The following is a 23,088-nucleotide window of genomic DNA, read 5'->3' as shown; positions in this document are numbered from 1 at the left end:
AATATTGTTGTTCTTATCAGCGATAAATAATTATGATAATTGATAATAACTGTTAGTAATAGTGACAGAGCACTGACTGCTCAGTAGAAAATGTGCCTCTGGAATAGGTAAATTTGTCCTCCCTTTGAGCTGGCCGTTTTAATTTTCTCATGGAGTGGAGCCTGAATCCAACAGAAATTACAGCCATCATCCTTGCAAGTCAGTGTTTGGCAGTAGTCATCCTTAAAATGCCGGGATAAAAGAAAAGGAGTTTAGTTCTTAATCCCCTTAACTTCATCAGTCAGGATGAGACAGCACTGAGGTCCCAGAGCTATCCAAGACAGCTTCATCAGACTGGGGCTTCGGGGGTAAATGCCTTTTTTTTGGGCTTTTTTTTTTTTGAAAATCAGAATTTCCTTTAAGACCACTTTACTGTTAGTACTATTTTTAAATCCTACTAATCAAAAAGGTTGCTCCCACGCATGAACCTGTCTGCAGAAAATCCCCGAGCTGCAGGGATTTGTCAGAAATGAATTCCCTAACACATAAACACTCGGCTGCATTCTTCTAAATCTTCCTTCTGAAGGTGTCTGAAAATCCTGCTTCCAGACAGCGTCTGCTTGGAGGAGCAGAGGGAGAACTCCTCTTCCCTATAACCAAAGAGTCTGCTCTGCTCCCAGGGGTTCCCTCTGGCTCCCAGGTCCTTTTGTGCAAACCCAGCGTGGCTGCTGCAGGAAACCTCTCCTTCGTGGAGGCCAGTCCCGTGGGGAGCGTTAAATTGGCACTCTACTCCTCGGCAGGCATTGCACAGGGAAAGCGGGGTGGCAGTTGGGTATTCCAGTCTTGTTTTCAATTATAAGCATTTCATTGTCCAACGTTGCTGGTTTATTATGTGATAATTAAATGTGAATGATCCCACAGTCATCTTGCCAAAGAGTCTGGAGCCGAATGAAACCAATTCCTCTCATCCTGCTGAATGGCTTTGGAGGCGAAAGCAGTGATCTATTTGCTGTCCCTTTTTTTTGCTGTCCTATTGTTTCAGTATCACTGGCTTCAAAATGACAAACTAGGCAAGTAATTACGGACATAAATCAGAGCAGGGATCAGCGTGAGGTCAGGACTGCTTTGCTTTTAGGCTGCCTTTTCTCAGCTGCCTTTTGTGAGTAACAGAGAAGTACATTCCCGTTAATTTTGTGAAACAGTGATTTTAGTAGTGATGAAACGCTTGTTTTGACAAAGTTTGAGCCCCCTGTGTGCTTTCAGGCAGAGGCTGAGTGGCCTCTCTGTTGGTGTTGCAAACGAGTGCAGATCCAGTGTCCAGGCATCCGATATTCCATGACTGGTGTCCAGTACACCACAGTGTGCCACGTGGGCTGCAGCTCACAGAGGGACTCCTTGGGGTGACCACGGTGACTCTGTTTAAAAACTCAGTAAGTTAAATAAGATACAGCTGTAGATATTTAGCCCCAGTAAATCAGCAAAGCAAATGTGTTTTCAGTAAAGCCACGCTGATTTATGGCCCTGGCCACTAATCTGCACATCTTACTCTTGTCGGGTGTTTATAGATGTGAAGTGGTGCTCAGAGGGAGCCAACTGCTGAAAAATGGATGCAGCCACGTGTTACAGTCCTCAGGTGGTGCTAACTCAAACCAGTCAGTCCTTCCTGAAGGAGAGCTGTAACCGAGCACTGCTCACCTCCCATCCTACACAGCCACCAGTGTTTTGGACAGAAGGGAGGAGGGATGGGCAGGGGGTCTGTGGAGGGTGTTGCATCAGCGGGACACAGACAAGGCATCCGTGATGTCCCCAAGCCATGGCTGTGCACAGTGCTTTGCTGGGTGCTGTGTATTGTAAGGAGATGGAGTTAAGTATTTTTCCCCTCTTCCCCAAGTGTCTTTTATGCTAAGTTAACTAAGAGTCAGTCCCCCGTGGCAATTCTGCTACTCAGGAACATGCTGTTTCTTAAAAAAATTTAAAACCCCAAGAAAATTAAGTGCCTACTAAACTTTGTGCTACTTTCCATTCCAGCAGTTTGTTAAAATAACATGTAGAAGTGAACGCTGAATGATTTTTGTTTAGCTTATGTATGCTCTATAAATCTGATTCAGCCCACCAGTTTGGCTTGATGTACACAACTGAATAATAACAAACAGAAAATAAGTAGTGGTTTTAAATGTTTAAATGTCTCTATTGTTGCCTGCTGAACACCCACCTCTTAAATTGGGCTTTTTAAGAGTGTCTTGGGGTTGCATGCCAAATCCCAGCCTGTGATCCACCCTGGATTTAACCCCTCTTTGTTTCTTCCTTTCTGCCCTGCTGTAAGAATTTACTGAGATTTTTTTTCTAGCAGGGAGATATGTGACTGCAGAACATGACACATCACTGCATGTATTTCTGGGTGAATTGTAGACTTTGTTACTTACCGGTGGTTTTCTTGATCAGATATTAAACGAAAATCAGTATTTAATCAAAGCAATTTCTTATTCCCAGACTATTGTTCGAGGAAATAAGCCTCGAAAGGATACTTCAATCAACGGCCTGCTGGAAGAGTTTGACAATATCTCAGTGACACGGTCCAATTCCCTGCGGAAGGAAAGCCCTCCCACCCACCACCACCAAGGAAACGCAAACCATGTGCCAAGGCACCAGGAGGAAAACGGTTACATCACGTATTCCCAGTACTCCAGTGAGTCAGACACTACAGCTGAGTATGTCGTGGAAAAATATCGGGACAAGACTGTTTACGGGGAAGAGTTAGACCGGTACTACAAGGGCAGCTACGCTGCCAAGCAGAACGGGCACATGATGAAGGTGACGTCCCGGGACATCTATTACTCGGAAGTGACACCCCTGCAGTCAGACCTCTCCAGGTTCCTCCCAGATTACCACGCACACCTGGACATAAAGCCCAAACCGCTGGAGTACGGCGGCCTGAAGCTGGAGTATCAGCGGATCCCCAGCGGATCCTCCCTGGACTATCGAGATCCCTTCCCGTACACCCCGTCCCGAGCGTCGGTGCAGAGCGAGTGCCCCAAGGAGAGGCTGGAGTACGGTGACAGCGACTGGGGACACGGCCTAGGCAAGGATGACTACGACAAGAGGCCCAAGTCGTCCTACGTGGACCCAGCGAGCCCTCAGCCAACCATGAGGCAGAGGTCCAGGTCGGGCTCGGGTCTGCAGGAGCCGGCCATGCCCTACGGAGCGAGCGCCTTCAAAGCACACCAGCAAGGACATTCCTACAGCTCCTACACCTACCCCCGCTTGTCCGAAACCGCAGCAGGCATCCCCAAGGTAACCTGACGTGCCCTGCAGGGAGCAGCCTCTCCAGAAAGGGAGTGCAAAACATTAGGGATGTGCAAAACATTAGGGGTGTGCAAAAAATTAGGGGCAGAGAGCCTTTGCTTGGACACACGGTGCCAAAACGTGGCCAGTGACATCCCTGGGAGCTGCGTGGCTGCTGCTTGGTGGGTGTAGAAACACACCCTCTTTACTCAGGTCTGTGAAAATGGATGTCAGGGTTTAAGATAGGTTTAAAAGGCAGGTTTGAAATCACCAAGGATAATGATCTTATCATCTGCAGGAACCTTTTGGGTAAGGCGGCGTAGGTCGGTGTAGAATTTATCTTTCTCGACAGGGTCAGCTTGGAGGGTTCCTTGGAAAATATGTGGATAGTATTTGTGTATCTTAAAATACAATTTAATTTCCATGTAGTTTTCAAGGACCTAGCATCTTCATATGCACTCCTGTTACAATTAGCATAGTCCTCTTACCCTTTACTGAGGAACACAACTGTCTTACCCTACCTTGCAAAGAGTTTGGGAGTACCACTTTCCTCACACCTCTGGTCACGTAGCCACGACGATGACCTGCTTAAAACATCTGATATTCTGCAAGAGATGATTTTTCAGCGTGGCTTGCACTGAATGTTCCTAAGTTCCCCTGGCAATGGGCACCGAGATTATAGCTCGTTTTTCCAAGTCCTGGGTTGCTGTGACTTGCCAAATGTGCTGAGGGAGGGAGCTGTTTAGGTGCATGAAAGCACAGACCTGGGTTTTGGAGCTGGAGGTTGAATTGTGGGGGAGTAAAAAAGTTATCAGGTCTCTTTACGTGCCTTTCTGAAGCTCAGGGTGCAGTGGGAGGTGTGTGCGTGTGGTAGTAACTGAGCACCAGTGGGGCCTTCAGTGTGGATTCTGGAAGTGGTGAGGAAAATCTGGGATGGGTTAGTGGCCATTTTCTTAACTGAAACCATTGGTTTCATCAGTTTAGAAAAGACAAATCCAATAATTCAGACACCCTCCTGCATCAAAAACACTCCTTACAGCCTTGGTGTATTGAAACTTGATGATTCACTGTTCAGTGCAGCAGTTTCAATTCCCAAACCTGTACACAGCTCCTGGAAGTGAATAGCAGTTTCTTGTCCTGGGTGATTGCTGAAGAATCTTCTTTTCAAGGAGGCATTAGTCAGATAATGGTTCATCAAATGGGCTTACTAAATGAGAATCAGATCTCAAATCTGATATTTTACAAATGGGATTGGCTGTAAAGTGTAGTTAAAAGGGGGGGGAAGTCAGCAGTGAAACAGTCTGTATGGCATCAAAGCGCTTTTTACAATGATATTCATTTTGACTTGTAAATGTGAAGAGCAGACTTACTTCAGTATTATTTGCAGGTGAGAGGTGTCAGATAAATCCGTTGTCTGCCCGCTTTCATCATCAGTGGTGCAGTGACACCACGGAGGTGTAGGAAGCCAGAGGCTCAGATTTGGTTCCCTCCAATCCACCTCTCCTGTCCTGGAGATTAACTCCAGTAATACCTGCATGGGGTCCCAGGGCCTGCAGTGTTGCCCTCACTATGCAGAGTTTACATCCTGTTGTGGTCAATGGAGTCACCTCAGTATTGTCTCACGGTGTCAAACTCGTCCTGCTTATTTTTGGCCACTCTGCTCTTCGTGTTTTCTTTTTACCCTCCTCTTCATCGCAGGCAGCCCTCTTAGCTTTTGGCACTGGGCCCTATTATTTCCAGACTCCTTTCCCTGCCATTTTCCAGTTGGAGCTCTCCGTGACCCTCTCCTGTCCCTCCTCCAAGGGACCATGGTGTGTGTTCTCCCCAGGTCTCTCTCTCTAACCTGGCTGCTGCTCAGCACCACCATCATCCTGCTCTGTGTTTGCAGGCACTCGGCACCAGGAGGACATCTCCAGCCTGGCAAAGGGCCAAGCCTTTGCCAACAGAAACCTTTCCCTTTTTTCCTTCTCATTCACACGCCAGTGGCTTTGCATGAGTGCTGCCACCTCTGTGCATGGAACAGGGAGTCTTGGAGATTTCCACCAGCAAAGCACCAGAGAGTGCCCTTGTGATCTCTGTGAGATTTACAGACCATCCCTTCCACACCTTTTAGTGAAACCTCATCAATCAGAAATCCATTCTGTGTTGCTGAGAGGTGAGTCCATCTCTCCAGGGACAGGCAGGACGTGGGCTCTGGCTGCAGGGCTGTACCTGCCATCTCTGCCGCAGTCTCACTGCAGAGCGCACCGGGACAGGGACACCCGCTCGGCTGAAAGCCGAAGGTTCTCAAAGGAAGGAACCCCTTAGGAACAAGCAGGTGTTTCCTCTGTGTGCGGTGCAGAACAGGCATCACTGGCTGGGAACTGGAATGAGTTTAAACACAGCGTTTCATCCACGTTTTAGTGCCAAAAAGCCCCGACTGCCGCCGTGGCCACGTGCAGATGCGGGAGGTGCCGCGAGCTGGTGAAGTGACCCAGCCTGCAGCGGCACCGTGATGGATGTCGTGTCAGAGCCTCAGCTGCCCCTTTGACCCAATCTTGGGTGAGCACAGGGCTGGTTTCCTCTCTCCTTTGTAGTGTTTAAAGAATTTCCCTTCAGTAGGTACCTGCATTCAGCAGCAGAAACAGAATTATTAGTGGCATGAAGTGTTTTCGATTTTGCCGTGATGGCGGGCACAGCGTCAGGACGCAGCCTGGGAGGAGAGGTTCAGCTCATTTACTTGTTACAGTGCCTGTTTTTTTTGTAACATTTCTTGGGATTCAGGAAGTAATTGGGCTTACATTGTACTGCAGTGCTAACCTCAAGAAGCTTTCACAGATTTCCTAGCAAGCACACCAAACCTCTGAATTTTCATTCTAAAATTTCACTGCAGAGTATATTTTTGCCAATGTGTTAAGCCTAGGGCATACTCAGAAACAGCAGACATGGGTGAAGCCTCAAATAATTAATTAGCATGGATTTATCCAGCTTGAATTTCCAGACAAGGCTTTCCCTGTCTCCACAGTTCTAAAGAAAACGGTGTATTTACACCCAAAGCCGTAATTTATGTGTCCCTGCGTACACATATATATAGGACAGGGCTAGATTGAGTTCCCCTCCCTCCACCAAACCATCTGAGCACTTTCCTGCGTTAATTAGTTTGGCAGATGTAACGTCCTTCACGAAATTCATGGTGTCTCTGACTCTCTTCTATTTTATGGCCACCCCTGCCTGGCAGAATAAGGGAAATTATGGCTGTAATCACGTAGATTTCTGCTTAAGCAAAACCAGCATCCTGGAGGCTTTTCTCCCTGCTCCGAGGCCACTCCAGCTCCAAACTCCTCCTCTCCGTGCAGAGCCCTCAGTGATAAATTGATGCTGCGGCAGATTTTTTTTTTTAACCTTTTTTTTTTTTTCTTTTTGCAGTCTTAGCATAAAATGGTCAAATGATGTTCCACCGCAGAATTCAATTTCACAGTTCAGTTGGGTCCTTGATTACACTGCCAAATTCAGATTAATGTGCATTTAACTAACATGGATCAGGGCCTCCTGGCGGGCAGCCAGCAGTAATAGTAGCAACCGTGAGCTGTGTAGAGTTTGCTGCTCTGTCCATCCCTGTGCACTGCCACTGGAATTGATTGATTAAATGAACTCATTGCCATAATTATTTGTAATTGTGCTACATGATGAGCCTGTGTCAAACCACCCCCCTGCCCCGAGATGCTCCGCACGTCATCAGGAGTCGCATATGTTGTATTGAAAACGTGGAGATTCTCTTTTCCAGGGCAGAAAATGTAATTTTGGGGTGGTCGTTGGTTGTTTTGTTTTGCTTTCTTTTTTTTTTTGTTTGCAAATGCGAAGTATTGGTTTGCTTTCAGTGTAAGAAACTTAGAGAAGCTTGGAAAATAAAATTTAAAAAAAAAAAAAAAAAAAAGGAAGGAATCTACAAATGAACCAGGCCCCCCATCGGGATAATTTCCTTTGTGATTTTCTCTGATTTCAGGTGAAAATTAGCGGTTTCGTGACACTGCAGTTACGCAGTGTGTCACTGTGGGAAAGGATTTAAGAAATGGTGAATTGAATTAGGCTCCTTGTCATACCCATGTGTGCAGTCACTCAAACAACAGCCGGCAGCGTGGCAAGGCAGGAGAGGACAGGGATTTCGGGGTAGAGGTGGGCTCATCCCTGGATTGCTGGGAAAAAGCATAAGACTAAGAGTTGAGAATTAAAATCCAGGTACAAACAGGTCCCTGGACAGAAGAATGGACCTGAGATGCACAAAAGATCTCATGGTCTGCCCTCATGGCCTCATTTGAGTGCTGATGAGAGCACAGCAGCCCATGGGTGTAAATGTCTTTGTTCAGACACGGGCAGCAGTGTCATGTTGAGGGGAACAGGTACGGGGACACGTGGGAGCACGTTGTGCTGGCATCCACTGAGGACCTGCAGGAAACCAGTTGAGTCAGAAAGCTGTCACTGCTCTGCCTTTCGTGTTGCAGGTGGATTATGATCGAGCGCAGCTGGTCGTCAGCCCACCGCTCTCGGGGTCGGACACCTACCCCCGGGGCCCAGTGAAGCTACCTCAGAGTCAGAGCAAAGTCAGCTATTCGAGCAGCAGCTACCAGTACCCTCTGGTCTACCACAAAGCACCCCACTATCACCAGCCACCTCTCCAGCCCAGCTCTCCCTACATTTCCACCGCCTCCTACCCCAGCTCCCCAAGTATCACGTCAAGTGCTTATCCTCCACCCAGCTGGGGCTCCTCCTCGGACCAGCAGCCCTCCAGGGTGTCCCACGAACAGTTCCGAGCTGCCCTGCAGCTCGTGGTCAGTCCCGGGGACCCCCGGGAGTACTTGGACAACTTCATCAAGATCGGGGAGGGCTCCACGGGGATCGTCTGCATCGCCACCGAGAAGCACACGGGGAAGCAGGTGGCCGTGAAGAAGATGGATCTCAGGAAACAGCAGAGGAGGGAGCTGCTCTTCAATGAGGTGAGTTGTTTTGGGTGGGGTGGTGGGTTTTGCCAGCTCAAGAGGAGTCGTGGGCCAAATGGCATCTTCAAGAGCCAAATTAATATCTTTCTAAAAGAGGTGGTGAGTCCCGCAGGCATCTGTGCTGTGTTAATACTGTGTAACCAGAACAGTTTTAAATGAGCTGCATCTCCTCCTGGCTTTAAACCTGTAATGTTGTCACAGCAATTAGCTAAGAAATGTATCAGCTGGTCCGTGCAGGGTATCAGGTGCACAGACACAGCCCGGTGCCTCTTTCTGTTTCCTGACGTAGTTTATCCTTCCAAGAGGGAGGGTCCAAACTCACCACATTATTCAAGAAGCGTGTGCACTGTATTCTGGAATATACATGCTTTTTATTTCCTTCCTCCTTCCTCTCCTAACCCTTTGCATTTTGGTGGTCACTGAGCTAAGAGCTGCCAGTGCTTTTTTTATGGAACCACCTGTGTTACTTCCCACATCTCCTTTCCTGAGTGGTTGCAGCCAGTTCAAAGCCCACAGGTGCTTATGGGAGACTGTTTTCCCCATGTACATAATTTTAAATTTCAGAACACTGGTTGTCATTTGCCATTTTTTCACCCAGTTGTTTGGGACTGAGAGTACCTTGTACAACTTGAAGAGTTTTTCCATTTTTTTACTTCCTATTCCCTTAAAGAAGCTAGTGGGGTGTGTCCCCTGCTCCCTTTTCAAGATCACTTGTAAATATGCTGATTAACACCAAAACCGCTGCAGGAGCTCAGGGAAGCCTCTTGTGAGAATGAACCTTTTAATTCTATCTTTCGTTTTCTGTATTTTGACTATAAGTGGATCTTCCCTCAGCACATGACAGACTGGTTTCTTTAAAACCTCCAAAAACCTGAAATTTTTTAATTCAAAGTTAATTTTTTGCAAACTTCACCCAGTTCTTTGCACAGTGCGTGGCTGTACCGGGTACTTGGGCTTGGCTTTGCCTCTGCTGGAGGGCAGCACTGAATTGGGCTGTGTGGGAGCTCTAACTGAGCGTTTCTTGAGCAGTAACATCTTGAAGCAGGTCCTGCATGCTGTGCAGGACCAAGCTGCTTCCCCGACACGCTCCAGTCACTCGTGGCAGCAGCGCTGAAATTCCTCTGCCCGTAATGAAGCCTTCCCTGGCTGTTGTTTTGTCTCCTGGTCACTGCTCTGACAGCCCTCAGTCTCCCATGGTCACGGTCACTGCCTTGGCTGGGCTGCTCTTACCGTGGTCCCAGTTGTACAGTCCCTTGGAGATGTGGGATTTGAGTCACCCCCTGTGTTACCAGCATGCTGTGAAAATTCCATGAAAAACACCACTGGGCTCATGATGAGAACAATTTCGATTGATCAGGTTAAAAAAAAAAAAAAGAACAAATTTTTGTTGTACTGAAGACAGTTGGCAATAAAAAAACCAATTAAATAAACAGTTCTGTTCCTGCAGGCTGAAATAAAACAATTATCTACCGCTCATACTTTGGCAAGTAGAGGTTCCTTGTTCCTCCTGATGCGTTTATGATGACTGATACTTTTATGTAAATAAATTGATTTTGCTGATGTGCTGGCATAAGGATTGGGGAGGAATGTGACTCATCCCAGAACCTCTAGCGAGCACGGGGAGGACAGCACAGCGAGAAAGGTCGGGACCAGTGTCAGGCAGCGCTCGTAGCAACTGACGGGTGGCCCTTGTGTGCCCCGCAGGTGGTGATCATGAGGGATTACCATCACGAGAACGTGGTCGACATGTACAACAGTTACCTCGTGGGGGACGAGCTCTGGGTTGTGATGGAGTTCCTGGAGGGCGGCGCTTTGACAGACATCGTCACTCACACCAGGTGGGCTGGGGGACCTGCAGCCTGAACCCCAACACGTCAGGGGGATGCCGGGGCTTTCCCTCAGGGATTCCTCTGGGCCGTGCCCTCCGGAGCTCACCTGCTGCTGGGGGCAGCTGGGCACCTCTGGGCTATAGACATGTATTTTTATTTTTAGTCTTTTTTTATTCTTTTTAAATTTTTATTCTTATTTTATTCTAATTCTTGTTTTATTTTTCTTTTATTTTTATTCAGGTATATATAAAATACGTGTGTATACTGTGTTTATTTTTATATATTTAAATACAACATTTTTTAATATTGCTTTTTATAAGTACATACAAAATACATATATAAAAGCATAAAAATACATGCCATATGTATCCATGGAAAACATATATATACATAAATATATACATAAAACACATATATAAAAAATATGTATAAAACATGTATACATAAATATATATATGCATATGTGCATATGCATGTGCATATACAAGCTATGCATGTATATATATACATAGATAGCTATATATATACACAATATTTATAATTCTATATCTATGTGTATAAAAATATATATTTATATCTATCTAGATAGATAAATTATATCTATATATATCTGTATCTATATATATAGATAGATATAGATATATCTATATATATGTATATATAGAGATATATATATATCGATATATAGATAGATATAGATGTATAGATAGATATATCTGGATAAATTATATATAAATCTATATATTGATATATCTAGATATATAAATTATATCTATCTAGATAGTCAGGTATAAATATATATTTTATACACATATATAGATATATCTAGACATATAAATATATTATGTATATATAATGATAATAGTATTAATCAATATTAATATTAATTGTATTAATATTAATTGTATTAATATTAATTAATATTAATTAATATTAATGTTATTATTAAAATACCTATATATGTAGGTATATATAGATATAGATATATAGATATCTATCTATATATCTATATCTAGATATATCTAGATATATATAGATAGATATACTTTTACCCACAGATAGATACATATATAGAGATATATATACTTATACCCATACACAGCATGCTTGCTTTACCAGCATAAATAAGCAACTGCAGAGGAATTCCTGTCAGTACCAGCATTTTTTAAGTCAAAGGGCAATAAATACTTGAGAGGGCTTGCTGGTAGATGGGGATTTGCTGCACTCTGGTTGGTAGTTCATCAGCAACACAGCTTTTATCCATTACTTCCTAAAAACCGCCCCAAAAAAATGTTCTTTTCCCTGTTTGATGATCTGCATTGTTGGTCTTGCTGTCATAACCACGTCAGTTCTAAGGGTGGTTTCTCTCCACACACAGCCCGTGTAACCAGGCTGTCAGAAAGGCTGTCTGCAAACCAAGCCTAAAATGTACAGGCAAAAGTATTTTCATATCAGAATATTTATGCCTGTGGGAGAGCACGTTCCTGTATTCCAGGCAGTGTCCCACCTTTAAAGCAGGTAATGCCCCAGCACAGGAGCTGCAGTGTTTGGAGCTGCTCTGGCTCTTCTGAGGGGAGACATCAGATTTTACAGCCCTCTTTTCTTCTGCTCTTTGCTCATCTGCTCCTGATAATGAGATAGGGAAGAGGGATTCTTTATTTAATTTCTTCCTCTTGAATAAAAAAAAAATTAAAATTTCCACACCAAATCAGTGGGAGAGTATTTAGGGGAGCAAGAGGAAAAGTGAGGAATAATAAATTAAAAAATTTGTCTTCTCTCAGAGTTTAATAGACCCTACCAAGAGCAGAGCTGTAACACAGTTATTTTATTTTTTATTGCTACCTTAGCCTGTGTGCTGAAATAAATCACAATATTGCAAGTCATTTGCTAACTACTGCAACCCAAAACATTAAAAGCTCTATCTTAGATATTTCTGACAGGAGTTTAACAGCAAACAGATGTTCCCAGGACACCACTTCTTAAGAGCTGTCATCTATTTTTTAACTCAAAACAGTCTTTTCTTAATCTTCTGGACTTTTTTTTTTACATTGCATGACCTTCCCTCAAAGATTTTGCTAAAACACTGCAAATGGCACACAAAGTTAGAGCAGAAATGTCCACGGGTGTTCTTCTGCTCATAAAAGAGAGATGAGGGGGTTTCAACCTTGCATAGAAATGTGGCCTCTTGTTTATTTTTCTGCTGAAATACCCACAATATTTTTAGGGAAGTCATAAAAATGCTCCCCAAGAGCTACACCCAGGGCTTGATGTTTTGTCTGCACAATTAAGAGGGTTGGGTTTTTTTCCTCATATTCATTCCACGCCTGTTTCCATCCCAGTGGTGTTTTACCCTCCCTGGCAAGCACTGAGCTTGCTGTAAATAAGGCATTCCCGTTATTTCCCAGAGGGAAACAGGCTCACTGGCACAGCTGCATCACACTGAGCTTTTTTTAGTGCTGCAGGGAGAGTTGTCCAGACCTCGTTGCAGAGCTGATCCTCACCCCCCATCCCGTGTTTTTGGTCAGAAATAGCCCCAGAGATTCACCCCACAGAGCCACTGCCTAAAAGATCTGTACCCTGGCCTGAAGGGGAACTCGTGACTCTTTGTTCCAGCTCCCCTTTCCCACTGTCTTCCTTAACACTCGGGTTCTCCCACGTTGCTGTTTCAGGATGAACGAGGAGCAGATCGCGACTGTCTGTCTGTCCGTGCTGAGAGCCCTGTCCTACCTGCACAACCAGGGCGTCATCCACCGCGACATCAAGAGCGACTCCATCCTCCTCACCAGCGACGGCAGGGTGAGCACTCAGCCCTTCCCCACCCCTTCCTCAGCTCCTGGGGCTGCCCTGAAAGCAGCTGTGCCCCTTCAGGGTGACACTGCCTGGAAAAAAATGAGCCAGGCCTGTGGAACTGCAGGATGTGACCCGTGAGTGACCGGTTAGAGCAACAGTGCCTTGGGGAGGGATTGCAGGCAGTGGCAGGAGGAACTACACAATGTGGGTGATGGCTCGGTGGCAGAAGGTGATGAGAGATCATTTTTAGGCTGAACCCACCCCTATTGTGATGCCTCTCAAAAATGCTCCCTTTTTACTACACTTAGTTATCCTTTAGTTAGCAGGCTCTGTGTGTGTGCTCTGTTAGCAGCTGCTGTACCCTGTGCTCCGTTTCTCCAGGCCAGTGGGAAGGCTAACATCTTTCTGTGCTAAAATAATAATCTACATTACTGCTGAAAACCTCCCCTGATGGTCAGAGTAGCTTTTACATTTACAAGATGCTTAATAGTGCCAGTTCCACACTTCCATGTACTTGGATGGGATGCTGCTGCCAGTTAATTGATCTTTGTGCTGTTAATGAGCAGGGAGGGAGGGGGACAAAATGCTGCACACGACTTGCTCAATAAGCAAAATGAAGTTTGCAGACAATGAAAATGACAGGTTGTTACACACCTGTCTAAAGCAAGACTCAGCGGGTTGGGCTGAGCTTGTTGGTCTGGAATCAAATCTAGACCTTTCCTTTCAGAAGGTGAAGCTCTTGGCTTCCCAGGCCTGGTCTGACTCCTTAGCCAAAGGCTCCCCTGTTTAATTTGACACCCACTTCACCAAGGAAGGGGGGGTTTTCTTCCTGCAGCAGTCACAGGCTGCTCTGGTAATCCTGTCAAGGAAAGAAAATCCCATGTGTGTAGGAGTTCTTCAGCTGGGATTTCAATCCATGTTGCTGAAATAACATCTGATCTGTGCTGGGATCTGCATACAGTGCCTCATTATACTCATTACTCCAGTACTTATTATCTGCATTGCAGATTTCTTCATGGCTGTGTTGTGCAATTACCTTTTTTTAGAAAATCGTTGTCTTTTATGTACTCGAATGAGCAATAGATATGCAAAACCTCTCGTGCTCCTACAAAAGAAGATTGGGCTCTGCTTCCAAAATACGCATTATTTCTTCCTGTAAACTGAAAAATACATTTAGCATGGAGAACTTGGCTATTACTGCTTTAGAAACACCAACAGTCATTTCATAATTCTCTTTAAAATAATACCCGCAGCTTTTAAAAAAAAGTGGTGTCTGCACCGAGTCCAAAAGAAAACAAATCAGTGCTGACAATAATTCTACACAATGCAGGCATTTATGCAACTTCCCACCCCAGTTGTCCAGGGGCTGTTTGGGTTCATTTTGTATCCCCAGGCGCTGAGTACATGATGGGATACACGGCCTGTGGACCTTGGGTCACCGTGGCACTGTGCAGGGTATAACTGGGAGTGCTGGGAGTTAGTTAGGATAATGCCCAGGAAAACCCCTGTGATAGCTTTGAGGCCTCCAAATAACTCCTTGGGGGAAAAAAAAAAAAAAAAAAAAAGACTTCAGCCTTAAGGAACAAGCTGTTTCTGGAAGGGGGTGATGCCACTGACACTCAGACCAGCTTGTTTAGGTTGGGGTTTGGAGGAGTTTTCACCTTGGCATTGTACAGCGACACGGAGGGGGAGGTGATAATTTTCCATAATTTCTGTTGTTAAAAAAAAACTGGCATAAAAGTATGAGTAGGCACATGATGCAGCAAGAGCTGCTCTCCGGAGTGCTTGTGTATCCCATTATTTCTATTTCAGGTCACTGCCACAGCTACTCAAGGACAGTACTAATTCCCGAGTTCCCAAGCAAAGGGAGCAGGTCCCTTTAACTCTTTTTTGCAAGAGTCTTGTACCCTTCCCAGTCTTTCCTAAATCAGCTCTGTTACTACATAAAGATGACATTTTCTTTACTGACAGCCCATGGTGTGAAGGCTTTCAAACACCACTGGCAGGGGTTTTGCTTTCTGTGGTGTGGGGTCATGCTCTGGGTGGTAAAAGGGAATAATGGGGTGAATGCCACTTGTTTCACCCCTTTCCTGGCAAACTCACGGGTCATGTTCCTGGGTACACATCCAGGAGGGGAGTGTATCACTTGAACTGTGTTCATTACTGAGTATCAGCATGCATACCTAACTACAGACATGGGGGGTGTAGATATGCAATAATAGATTCATGGCAAGACTGTTACTTCAGAATTTTTTGCTTTCCTTCTATTTTTAGCCATTATAAGCCATTTATCACCTCTGCATCTTTTGCGGGTGGAGAGGCAATGAGGTGTGTCAGATGATGTTAGTAATGAGCACCACTGCCACTCTCCTACGTCTTTCCCTTGCCTTTATTTTAATGAATTTCAAGTTCCCCAGGCTGTGTTCCTGTCTCCAGACACACTTCCAAAACTGTGCTGCTGTCCTGTCCCAGACAAAGGCTGCAGCTCCATCCCTGTCCCTCCAGCTGTAGCCAGAGGTGTGTGTTTCAGAGGCACGTGTGTCTCACAGGAATTCACCTTGTTACTCAAGAGGGGCTTTTTCTTTTTTCTTTTCAGATAAAATTGTCCGACTTTGGGTTCTGTGCCCAAGTGTCCAAGGAGGTTCCCAGGAGGAAGTCGCTAGTTGGGACACCGTATTGGATGGCTCCGGAGGTGATATCCCGCCTGCCCTACGGCACCGAGGTGAGTGCAGGGGGCACAGCAGGGACCCAGAGCTGCTGTTTGCCCTCTGTGGGGGGGCCTTGGTCGACCCCACAGAGCTCAGGGAGCACCGTGCAGTTCAGAGGCATTTCCACAGATATGCTAAATAGCAGCAATTACGTTTGCCCCAGAGTGCTGCTTCGTGCCTGCTTTTAAAGTGTTTCTCCCAGATGAAGTCGTTAAATAACAACTCCATTTAGCACACTTATTATAATGCCTTTACGTGGCTTAGGGTGCTGCAGGAAAGGAAACTGGCCTCATTTTCACATCGGGAAAGACCCTTTGATGCTCTTTAATAGATAAAGCCTGGAGCTGCGGTCACAGGTGTCCACACCTGCATGTGCCAAACCCGCAGCCAGGTCAGGTGCCTGTGCTGCACAGCCCGGTCACATCCAGATTTGCACTCTGCTTTCATCCAGCTGAAGCCTGAGATTCCCTTGCTCTGGAGGAGTGCCAGCAGAGGCACAGGTCCCACAGGGTCCCAATCACAGGAGCCAGCTGGGGGGGTTGGATTGTCACCTCCATCGGCTCGTTCCTTGCAGTCACTGCTCTCATTAGTTGAGAGACAGGGGTAGAGAAAGCGCGTCTGTGGGAGCTATTTTAAGCCCTGCCAAATGGTTCTGAAAAAGACAATCCACACATTTTTATTAGAACCCTTCAGAGGAGACCAGCAAGGTCTGCAGTGCCGTACCCCATCCATTAGGAAGCTGTGAGTCACAGCACTCCTGCACTGCCAGCCTGGGAAGAGCAATCCCCTCTCCTGCGCTCAGCCGTGACAGTGACTCACGGCTCCCCAGCAGGAGGCACGGCTGCCTTTGCTCCTCTGCGTGGGGAGAGGAACTTCTGCTTGATAGCACTGATAGTAACAGCTGCAGAGAGCAACGCTGCAAGGCACACAGAGCCAAAAATACAGATGCAGTCACACAAATACACACATATTTTATATATATATATATATATATATACACAGACATAAATATATATATATATATATACATAAATGTACAGAGACACAGAAATACACATGCACAGAGAAGGGGAAATGAGCTGAGACAGGAGATGCTGCAGGAACTGTTTTGGCACAGCACAGAGAGCGCCCGCCCCAGGGTGAGAGCACTGACGTGCTCCCAGGACAGGTGCCGTTGTGGAAGACATTCCAGGGGTAATAACATCAGCTATTATTAGCCCATTAATAGCACTGGAGGGATTATAAAGTGGTTGAACTTATGGCTACATTACGTTTCCCTGCCAGAAGGGAAAAAAAAAAAAAAAAGGATTTGAGCTAAAGGATAGAGTTGGGAAAAGAGAAAAGCAGTATGAACTAGTCCAGGCTGTATTTGCGCTGGCAAATGACAGGAATTGCAGTCATTAAAGAAATAAAATTCTGGAACAGACCTGCAGCAGGCCAGGACCAAAATAAAAAAAAAAATAAGGTTAGGGAGTTTTGATTTGTTTTTTTTTTTTTTTTTTTATCTGGAGCTGAATCATTTTCCAGAGGGATTACACAAGATGTTACCTGTGCTGGCTGGAAATAGCCCTGGGTGTAGTAAGTGCTTGTGTTTGCCTTGGGGTCTCGAATGGAGTTCCTGTCATTTTTGAGCTTCAGGGGACACAGAGTAACTGATTTCACAGCAGCTGAGTCCTGCTCTGCTCTCCCAGTGGCTGCAGCGCTGCAGAGCCAGCCTGGGGTGGGTAGTCAGTGGCTGCCATCAGTGCAGCTGGAATGCAGGACAGGAGGGTGCAGCCTCTCCAAGCCACAGGGCTTCCAGTGGACAGCACCTAAACCAGCTGCAGACCCGGGTTTGTCCATCACTGCTAATCCATTTCATCCATCAGTTTATTCATCAGAAGACAAAAGCACTGTCAGCTGGTTAAAGATGGAGTATTTATGGTGATGGTTCACCAGACTATTGGCTTCTTACACTGGCCACAGACAGCACCATGACCCAGCTCCCAGGTTTGCGTGAGCCTGTTGCTCCCCCTGCACTAGCAGCAGTGCTCACAACCAGCCTGTGTGTTCCAGGTGGATATCTGGTCCCTGGGCATCATGGTGATAGAGATGATCGACGGTGAACCTCCCTACTTCAACGAGCCGCCGCTGCAGGCCATGCGCCGCATCCGGGATAACCTCCCGCCCCGCGTGAAGGACGTGCACAAGGTCAGACTCCCCGTTACGGGGTGAGGGTCTCGAACAGTGACACGTTCAGTGACACTGTAGGCACGCACTTGAGTGCCCATCTGATAACTTCTGAGATCCCACCTGGAGCAGCGGGTCCTGCTCAGGACTTGTGTGGGGAGGATGCGAGGCCGAAGCCATCAGCCATAGCCCTGTTTGTGCCCAGCCCTGGCTCAGCTTTTGCAGCAGTGATGGCACAGGGAGCTGGGCAGAGCCTTCTGCTCCCTGTGCTTCCCAACCTGCCCCAGGACCAGAGCAAGCCCGCACATCAGCCCTGCTGTGGGTGGGTTGGTACATCCACGCCCACTGCCGAAGCCTGTGTGCACCTCCCGTTTTGGGTGTGCTTCTGGACATCAGGCCTGAGCCCTCAGCCCACGTTAATGCTTTTCTCACCCCCCACATGCAGAGCTGTGCAGGGGGTGCAGATCTGCACCCACTGATACCCAAATACTTTCAGAATCAGTGGCACACAGACACACAGCCCCTCAGCTCACTAGAGCTGTTACCGTAGGCAGAATCACTGTGTCCCTCGTCTTCCCAAGAAAAGCAGCGTGCACAGAGCCAGAAATGGATGTCTTTGTCCACCTCTAACACCAGGACTCCTGTTGCAGGTCTCCTCAGTGCTCCGGGGCTTCTTGGACTCGATGCTGGTGCGGGAGCCCTCGCAGAGAGCCACAGCACAGGAACTGCTGAGACACCCCTTCCTCAAACTGGCTGGGCCCCCTTCTTGCATTGTGCCCCTCATGAGGCAACACAGGCATCGCTGAAGCCGGCAGCTCTTTGGGAAGAGGTCAGTGCAGAGTCTGGATTAACAGCTGTGTGGGAATGCCAGCAGTTGTGTGGGAACTGCAGGCAGGGAGGAGTAAAACCTTGTGAAGGAACTCCAGCCCTGCCGAAATAACGCGGTGTATAAAAAATCCAAGGCAGTGCTCTCTGTGCTCCCTGTGTGTGAGGGGCAGGGCAGTGACCCTGGTCCCGGCTGGGAGGCCACGCTCCACCACGGACCATCGCTCCCCAGCGCTGTTGTGTTCCCAGCCACGCAGGGAGAAGGCACCAAATGCACAGGTTGGAAAAAGGTAACGAGCAGGGCACAGCCAGAGCAAAACACCGGAATTTCACTGCAGGCTACGGCACTTCTGTTTCAGAAGAACACTTTTCTGACAAAACAAAGCACTTTTTATCTCGGTCAGAGCAGCGCAATGTATTTTGCAACGAGTTTGTAATTTTCTGTACAGTCCGTTTTGATAATTTGCAGTACTTTGTCATGTACCTGTTGTGTTAGTTGAAGTAATAAGTGTTACCTTAGCCAGAATTTGAGAAGATAAAGTTTCCTACTTTTTTAACCCTTTTGAAAACAGGAAAAAGGAAAAAAAAAAAAAAAAAAGGAAAAAAAAAACAAACCCACAACCACCTTTCGGAAGTTGTAAGGTTTTGCAGATTACCCATGGGGTGAGGAGAGCCCTCATCTTCCCCCTCTTGGCAGCCCGAAGAGCCAAGGGTGAGTGATGCTGGTGGGAGCTCTGACAGCCTGGCAGCCCCCCGTGACAGTGGCAGAGCTGCTGCTGAATGTGAGTGGTCACCTGGGTCTCCCTCCCCTGTTCCCAGGGTGGGAGCCAACGCCTGGGCCCTGCCTTTGCTCCAGGGTCAGCCCAGGCCACGGCCAGCCCTGATTTTTACGCCACCGCCGGGCCAGTTTTGCCACCACAAAAGCCTCTGTTGTTTCTGTCGAGCTCTGGCAGCGGGAAGGGATCACCCAGCGGGATCCCTGGAGCTCCAGACCTGTGGGATGTGCTGCCAGATGTTTGCCAGAGAGGAGGAGTCGTGCTGCTGTCCAGACCTTTCTGAATGTTGATGCAACAGTTGACTACTACGGTACAATTTTGTGTTATTTGTTGGATGACTTTGCATGTTAACTGTAGGCCTAAATAGATTTGCCTTTAAACTTTTTAGAAGTGCTTCATAATTCTTTCAATGATAAATGATTTTTATTTATTAATGATTAGTTCTTTTTAATTATGTATGATACAAAAGCCATGTTTTTCAAGTTTGATTTTTTTTTTCTTACTGACCTCATTTTTCGGTATCTTTAAGGAACCACAAAGCCAACTTTGTGAAAATGCGGTTTCTTTCTTATGATGGAATTTCCTAGTTGATAAATTAATTGTTATTTATTGTAGTAAATTATAACCAAACCTGGCAGGAGCTGTCGCTTAAAGATCTTCCTCTGGAAGAAAAAGAGTTGCCAATAATAAAGAAGCTCCTTTAGTTTCTGCCCTTAAAAACTTAAAGAATATTTAAAGGGAGAGAAGCAATTTAAAAAAATTTAAAAAAAAAAAAAAAAAAGGGAGATAAATATGAACTGGAACACTGAATAGATGTGTCTTACTCCCCCCCCCCCTCTGCTTTCTCTTCTCAACCCTGTTTGCACATTTGAAGGACACTGTAGAAAATGTGTTCGGCTCCCGGTGCCCACCCGGCCGAGAGCAGCACCCACAGCCTTCCAGGGGCTCTGTTTTGTAGTCTTGACAACTCAGGAAAACCGGCTGCACCGGTCCAGGCAATGGCAGACAGGCACAACTGTAGTACTAGCCACAAAAGTTAACTTTTTTAACCATCTTTGAATAAAAATTTAAAAAAAAAAAAAGGGGAGTCGGTGGGGGGGTTTTTTTCTTCAATATTCAGCACATTTTAGGCTGTGCGAGTGAAGAATTTTCTGCAACTTTCTTATCATTAGATACTTTAAACAGTGTTCATCAAGTTTACTGAAAGTTTTGTCGATTTCAAAGGTTTTTTTTGTGAACACCAGCTACTGGTGAGACAAATGCACATGCAAGTTAAATAAATTAATTAATAAACACCTGAAGTTTCAGTGTGGTTTTTTTTTTCCCCCTGTGCCTTTTTGCTGTTTCATAAATCTGACTCAGTGCCACAATACTGGACCAAGCAAATAAGAAAAATGAGTTTTCCTTCACCCAAAATTAAGGAGAAAAAAAAAACACCAAAAAACCAACTTACCCACACACGTTAGGCTTAACTTTAGTGGAATACTAGAGAAATAGGCATTTCAAACCAAGATACTGTGATTTAACCATTTTGAGAGGTCCCCCCACAAACACACCCATGTACACACACACACTTATGTTAGAAAAATAAACAATTCTCCTCTAAACATAGAAAAAAACCCCACACTCATGTTTCAGCACGAGCTAGCAATGCCAGCACCTGAATAAAATACCCAGCCTGTGGTCACTGAGACAGTACAGAGCATTTTGAGACGTGATGAGCACACCCACACACCTCTGCAAGATGGAGTTCTCCAGAAGGACTTGTCCCTGTTGGAACGTTTCCACCTTGCTTTCCCTGCCTCTTAAATAATCCCTTTTTTTTTTTTTTTTTTTTTCCCTGCCTTACACATCCTTAATTTTTGGCTTACAACCATTCAGCTCTCACACCTACTGACACCATTCCTCCCAGTTTCCCCAGCAGCACCAGTCAGCTGATGAATCTCCAGTGTTATTTGTTACCTCCAGGTCTTATAAACCTTCAGCACTTCAAATAAAGCCAGAGCTGGGCAAAAAGCAGGGACTAACCAGGTGTGTTACCTTGGGCTGCACAGTTCACTGAGGCTGATGCCGAGCTCCACGTATGTCCAGATGCTCCAGTGTGTTTATTCCCACCTGTCACTAAGGAGTGATGGCTTTTTCTGAGGTCACAGTTCTAAAAGCGTCCACAAATACCCATAATTTCAGTAGCAGAGGCTGGGACATTTACTGGCTGTGTAAGAAGTCCCCTCCTCAGCAATACATCAATAATTTATAATTAAAGTTCTAATCATAAGTACTTGGTAAGTCATTAGCAGCTGCTTTAGTAAGTGCCTAATTATTACAGGTCCTTAAAGAGCTCAGGAGGGTGATAAGTTTCTCATATTTATCCAACTGGTGTGTTCATAAACATCTACAGAAAGCAAAGCATTCAATTTGCAGCTAGCCCATAATAAGGCATCAATGAGTGAAAGATAAATATAAAATTAAATCACAATAAAGTGCTGCCATCCTCAAGATGCTGCTGGAGCTTGAATGGGCAGCAGGAAAGCTGGACAGCTTTTTTAACCTCATGAATAATTTTTCATAAATAGGTTTGAAAAGCAATGGAAAATTCAGATTGAATTCAGTCAATATTAACATAAGGATGGAAAGAATTAAAATACTCAAAGGGTTTTCACCCAACATCCTAAATAACTTTCTTTACACAACATACATCAGTCTGGGGCGCAAACTGTCAGTGAGCTGAAATTGTTGTTTCTATTTCCCTTCTTCCCCATTTCAGTCCAACAAAAAAATTATTTTCTATCAATTCAGAAAACACCAAAAAAAAATTACTGAATTCATGCAACTAATAGCTTACAGACACACTCCACCTGAGTGTGATGCCAAGTGCTTCCTGAGGGGAAACCTCCATCATCTGACATGAAAAGCAGTGCAAGTTCTTCAGGGTGTGTGGGCACAGGAGCTGCATCAGCTTTGTGGGGGCTCTGCCACCACTTCAGTGCACTGGCCAGGGCTGGGGCAGTGGGATCAGGCAAGGACAGCTCCCTATGACCACCCTGACAGGGTCACTGCAGGGTGAATTCAAATCAGTTTGCAGAGCCGACCATAAATTAGCATTTTCTCCATCTTAAACACCCGCAGATGTTTGAGAGCGTCTCTCACTGACACCAGGCGGGTCTGGCGCGCTTCCTGCGGGGGGAGAAGCATCGAGGTGACGCACGAGGGTTCAAGGCTAAAACCCACCAGCAGCTTTGGCTGAGCAGGGCACAAACTCCCAGACCAGCGTGGGGATGATGCCCAGCCAGCAGCTCCACCCCCAGCCACTACAGTGGCACCTGGCAGCTCAGCCAAGCTGAGGCTTCTCTGCCTTCAAATGTGGGGCCATCCCCGTATCCCGTTCCTGCAGCCACCCGGCCAGGATGTGCTGTTCGGGAGACAAACAACCATGGAGGAGCTCCTCCGGAATCTGCACTTCAGCTGTTTGCTTCCTTTTTTTTATCCCATTGTTCTTTGGGATGTCAAACACAGGAGCAGATGTGCCAGGCTGATGGGAGCTGGCTGGGAGAGCCTTTCTGGCTGGAGGGCAGGCAAGGGTGAGGCAGGACAAAGCTGGTGACTGTGGCTCCTCTCTATTAAGGATGAACCTTTAATCCTTTTATTCGCCCTCCTGCTACCTCTGCCTTTTTCTAACTGCCTCTAAAACAACCTTTTTTTAATAATCAGCTCATTGTAGGCAATGGCACTTGGTCAGCCCGAAGCCTGCCCAGAACAC

General features: G+C 46.1%; 1 protein-coding gene across 7 annotated transcripts in view; it reads left to right on the top strand.

Annotated features, from left to right (window-relative positions):
* PAK5 (p21 (RAC1) activated kinase 5) overlaps positions 1–20,397 on the top strand; it is a 167,085-nt gene extending 146,688 nt beyond the window's left edge. For 6 of the 7 annotated variants that reach the window (XM_027883530.1, XM_027883529.1, XM_027883533.1 and 3 more), the window contains 7 exons: positions 2,470–3,270; positions 7,740–8,231; positions 9,939–10,072; positions 12,733–12,859; positions 15,450–15,575; positions 17,617–17,751; positions 18,381–20,397. In XM_027883530.1, the coding sequence (XP_027739331.1) occupies positions 2,470–3,270; positions 7,740–8,231; positions 9,939–10,072; positions 12,733–12,859; positions 15,450–15,575; positions 17,617–17,751; positions 18,381–18,536 (1,971 nt within the window). In that variant the 3' untranslated portion in view covers positions 18,537–20,397. The remainder of the gene's footprint in view (positions 1–2,469; positions 3,271–7,739; positions 8,232–9,938; positions 10,073–12,732; positions 12,860–15,449; positions 15,576–17,616; positions 17,752–18,380) is intronic. The other variant, XM_027883532.1, reaches the window with a different exon arrangement.
* The last annotated feature ends 2,691 nt before the right edge of the window (positions 20,398–23,088 follow it).

Source organism: Empidonax traillii, unplaced genomic scaffold (assembly GCF_003031625.1).
Source record: "Empidonax traillii isolate 1590-97213 ecotype Southwest subspecies unplaced genomic scaffold, ASM303162v1 scaffold128:size1411021, whole genome shotgun sequence".
NCBI classification, from domain to species: Eukaryota; Metazoa; Chordata; class Aves; order Passeriformes; family Tyrannidae; genus Empidonax; species Empidonax traillii.
Note: the sequence above shows the minus strand (reverse complement) of the source record. Positions and strands in the feature narration are given on the sequence as shown.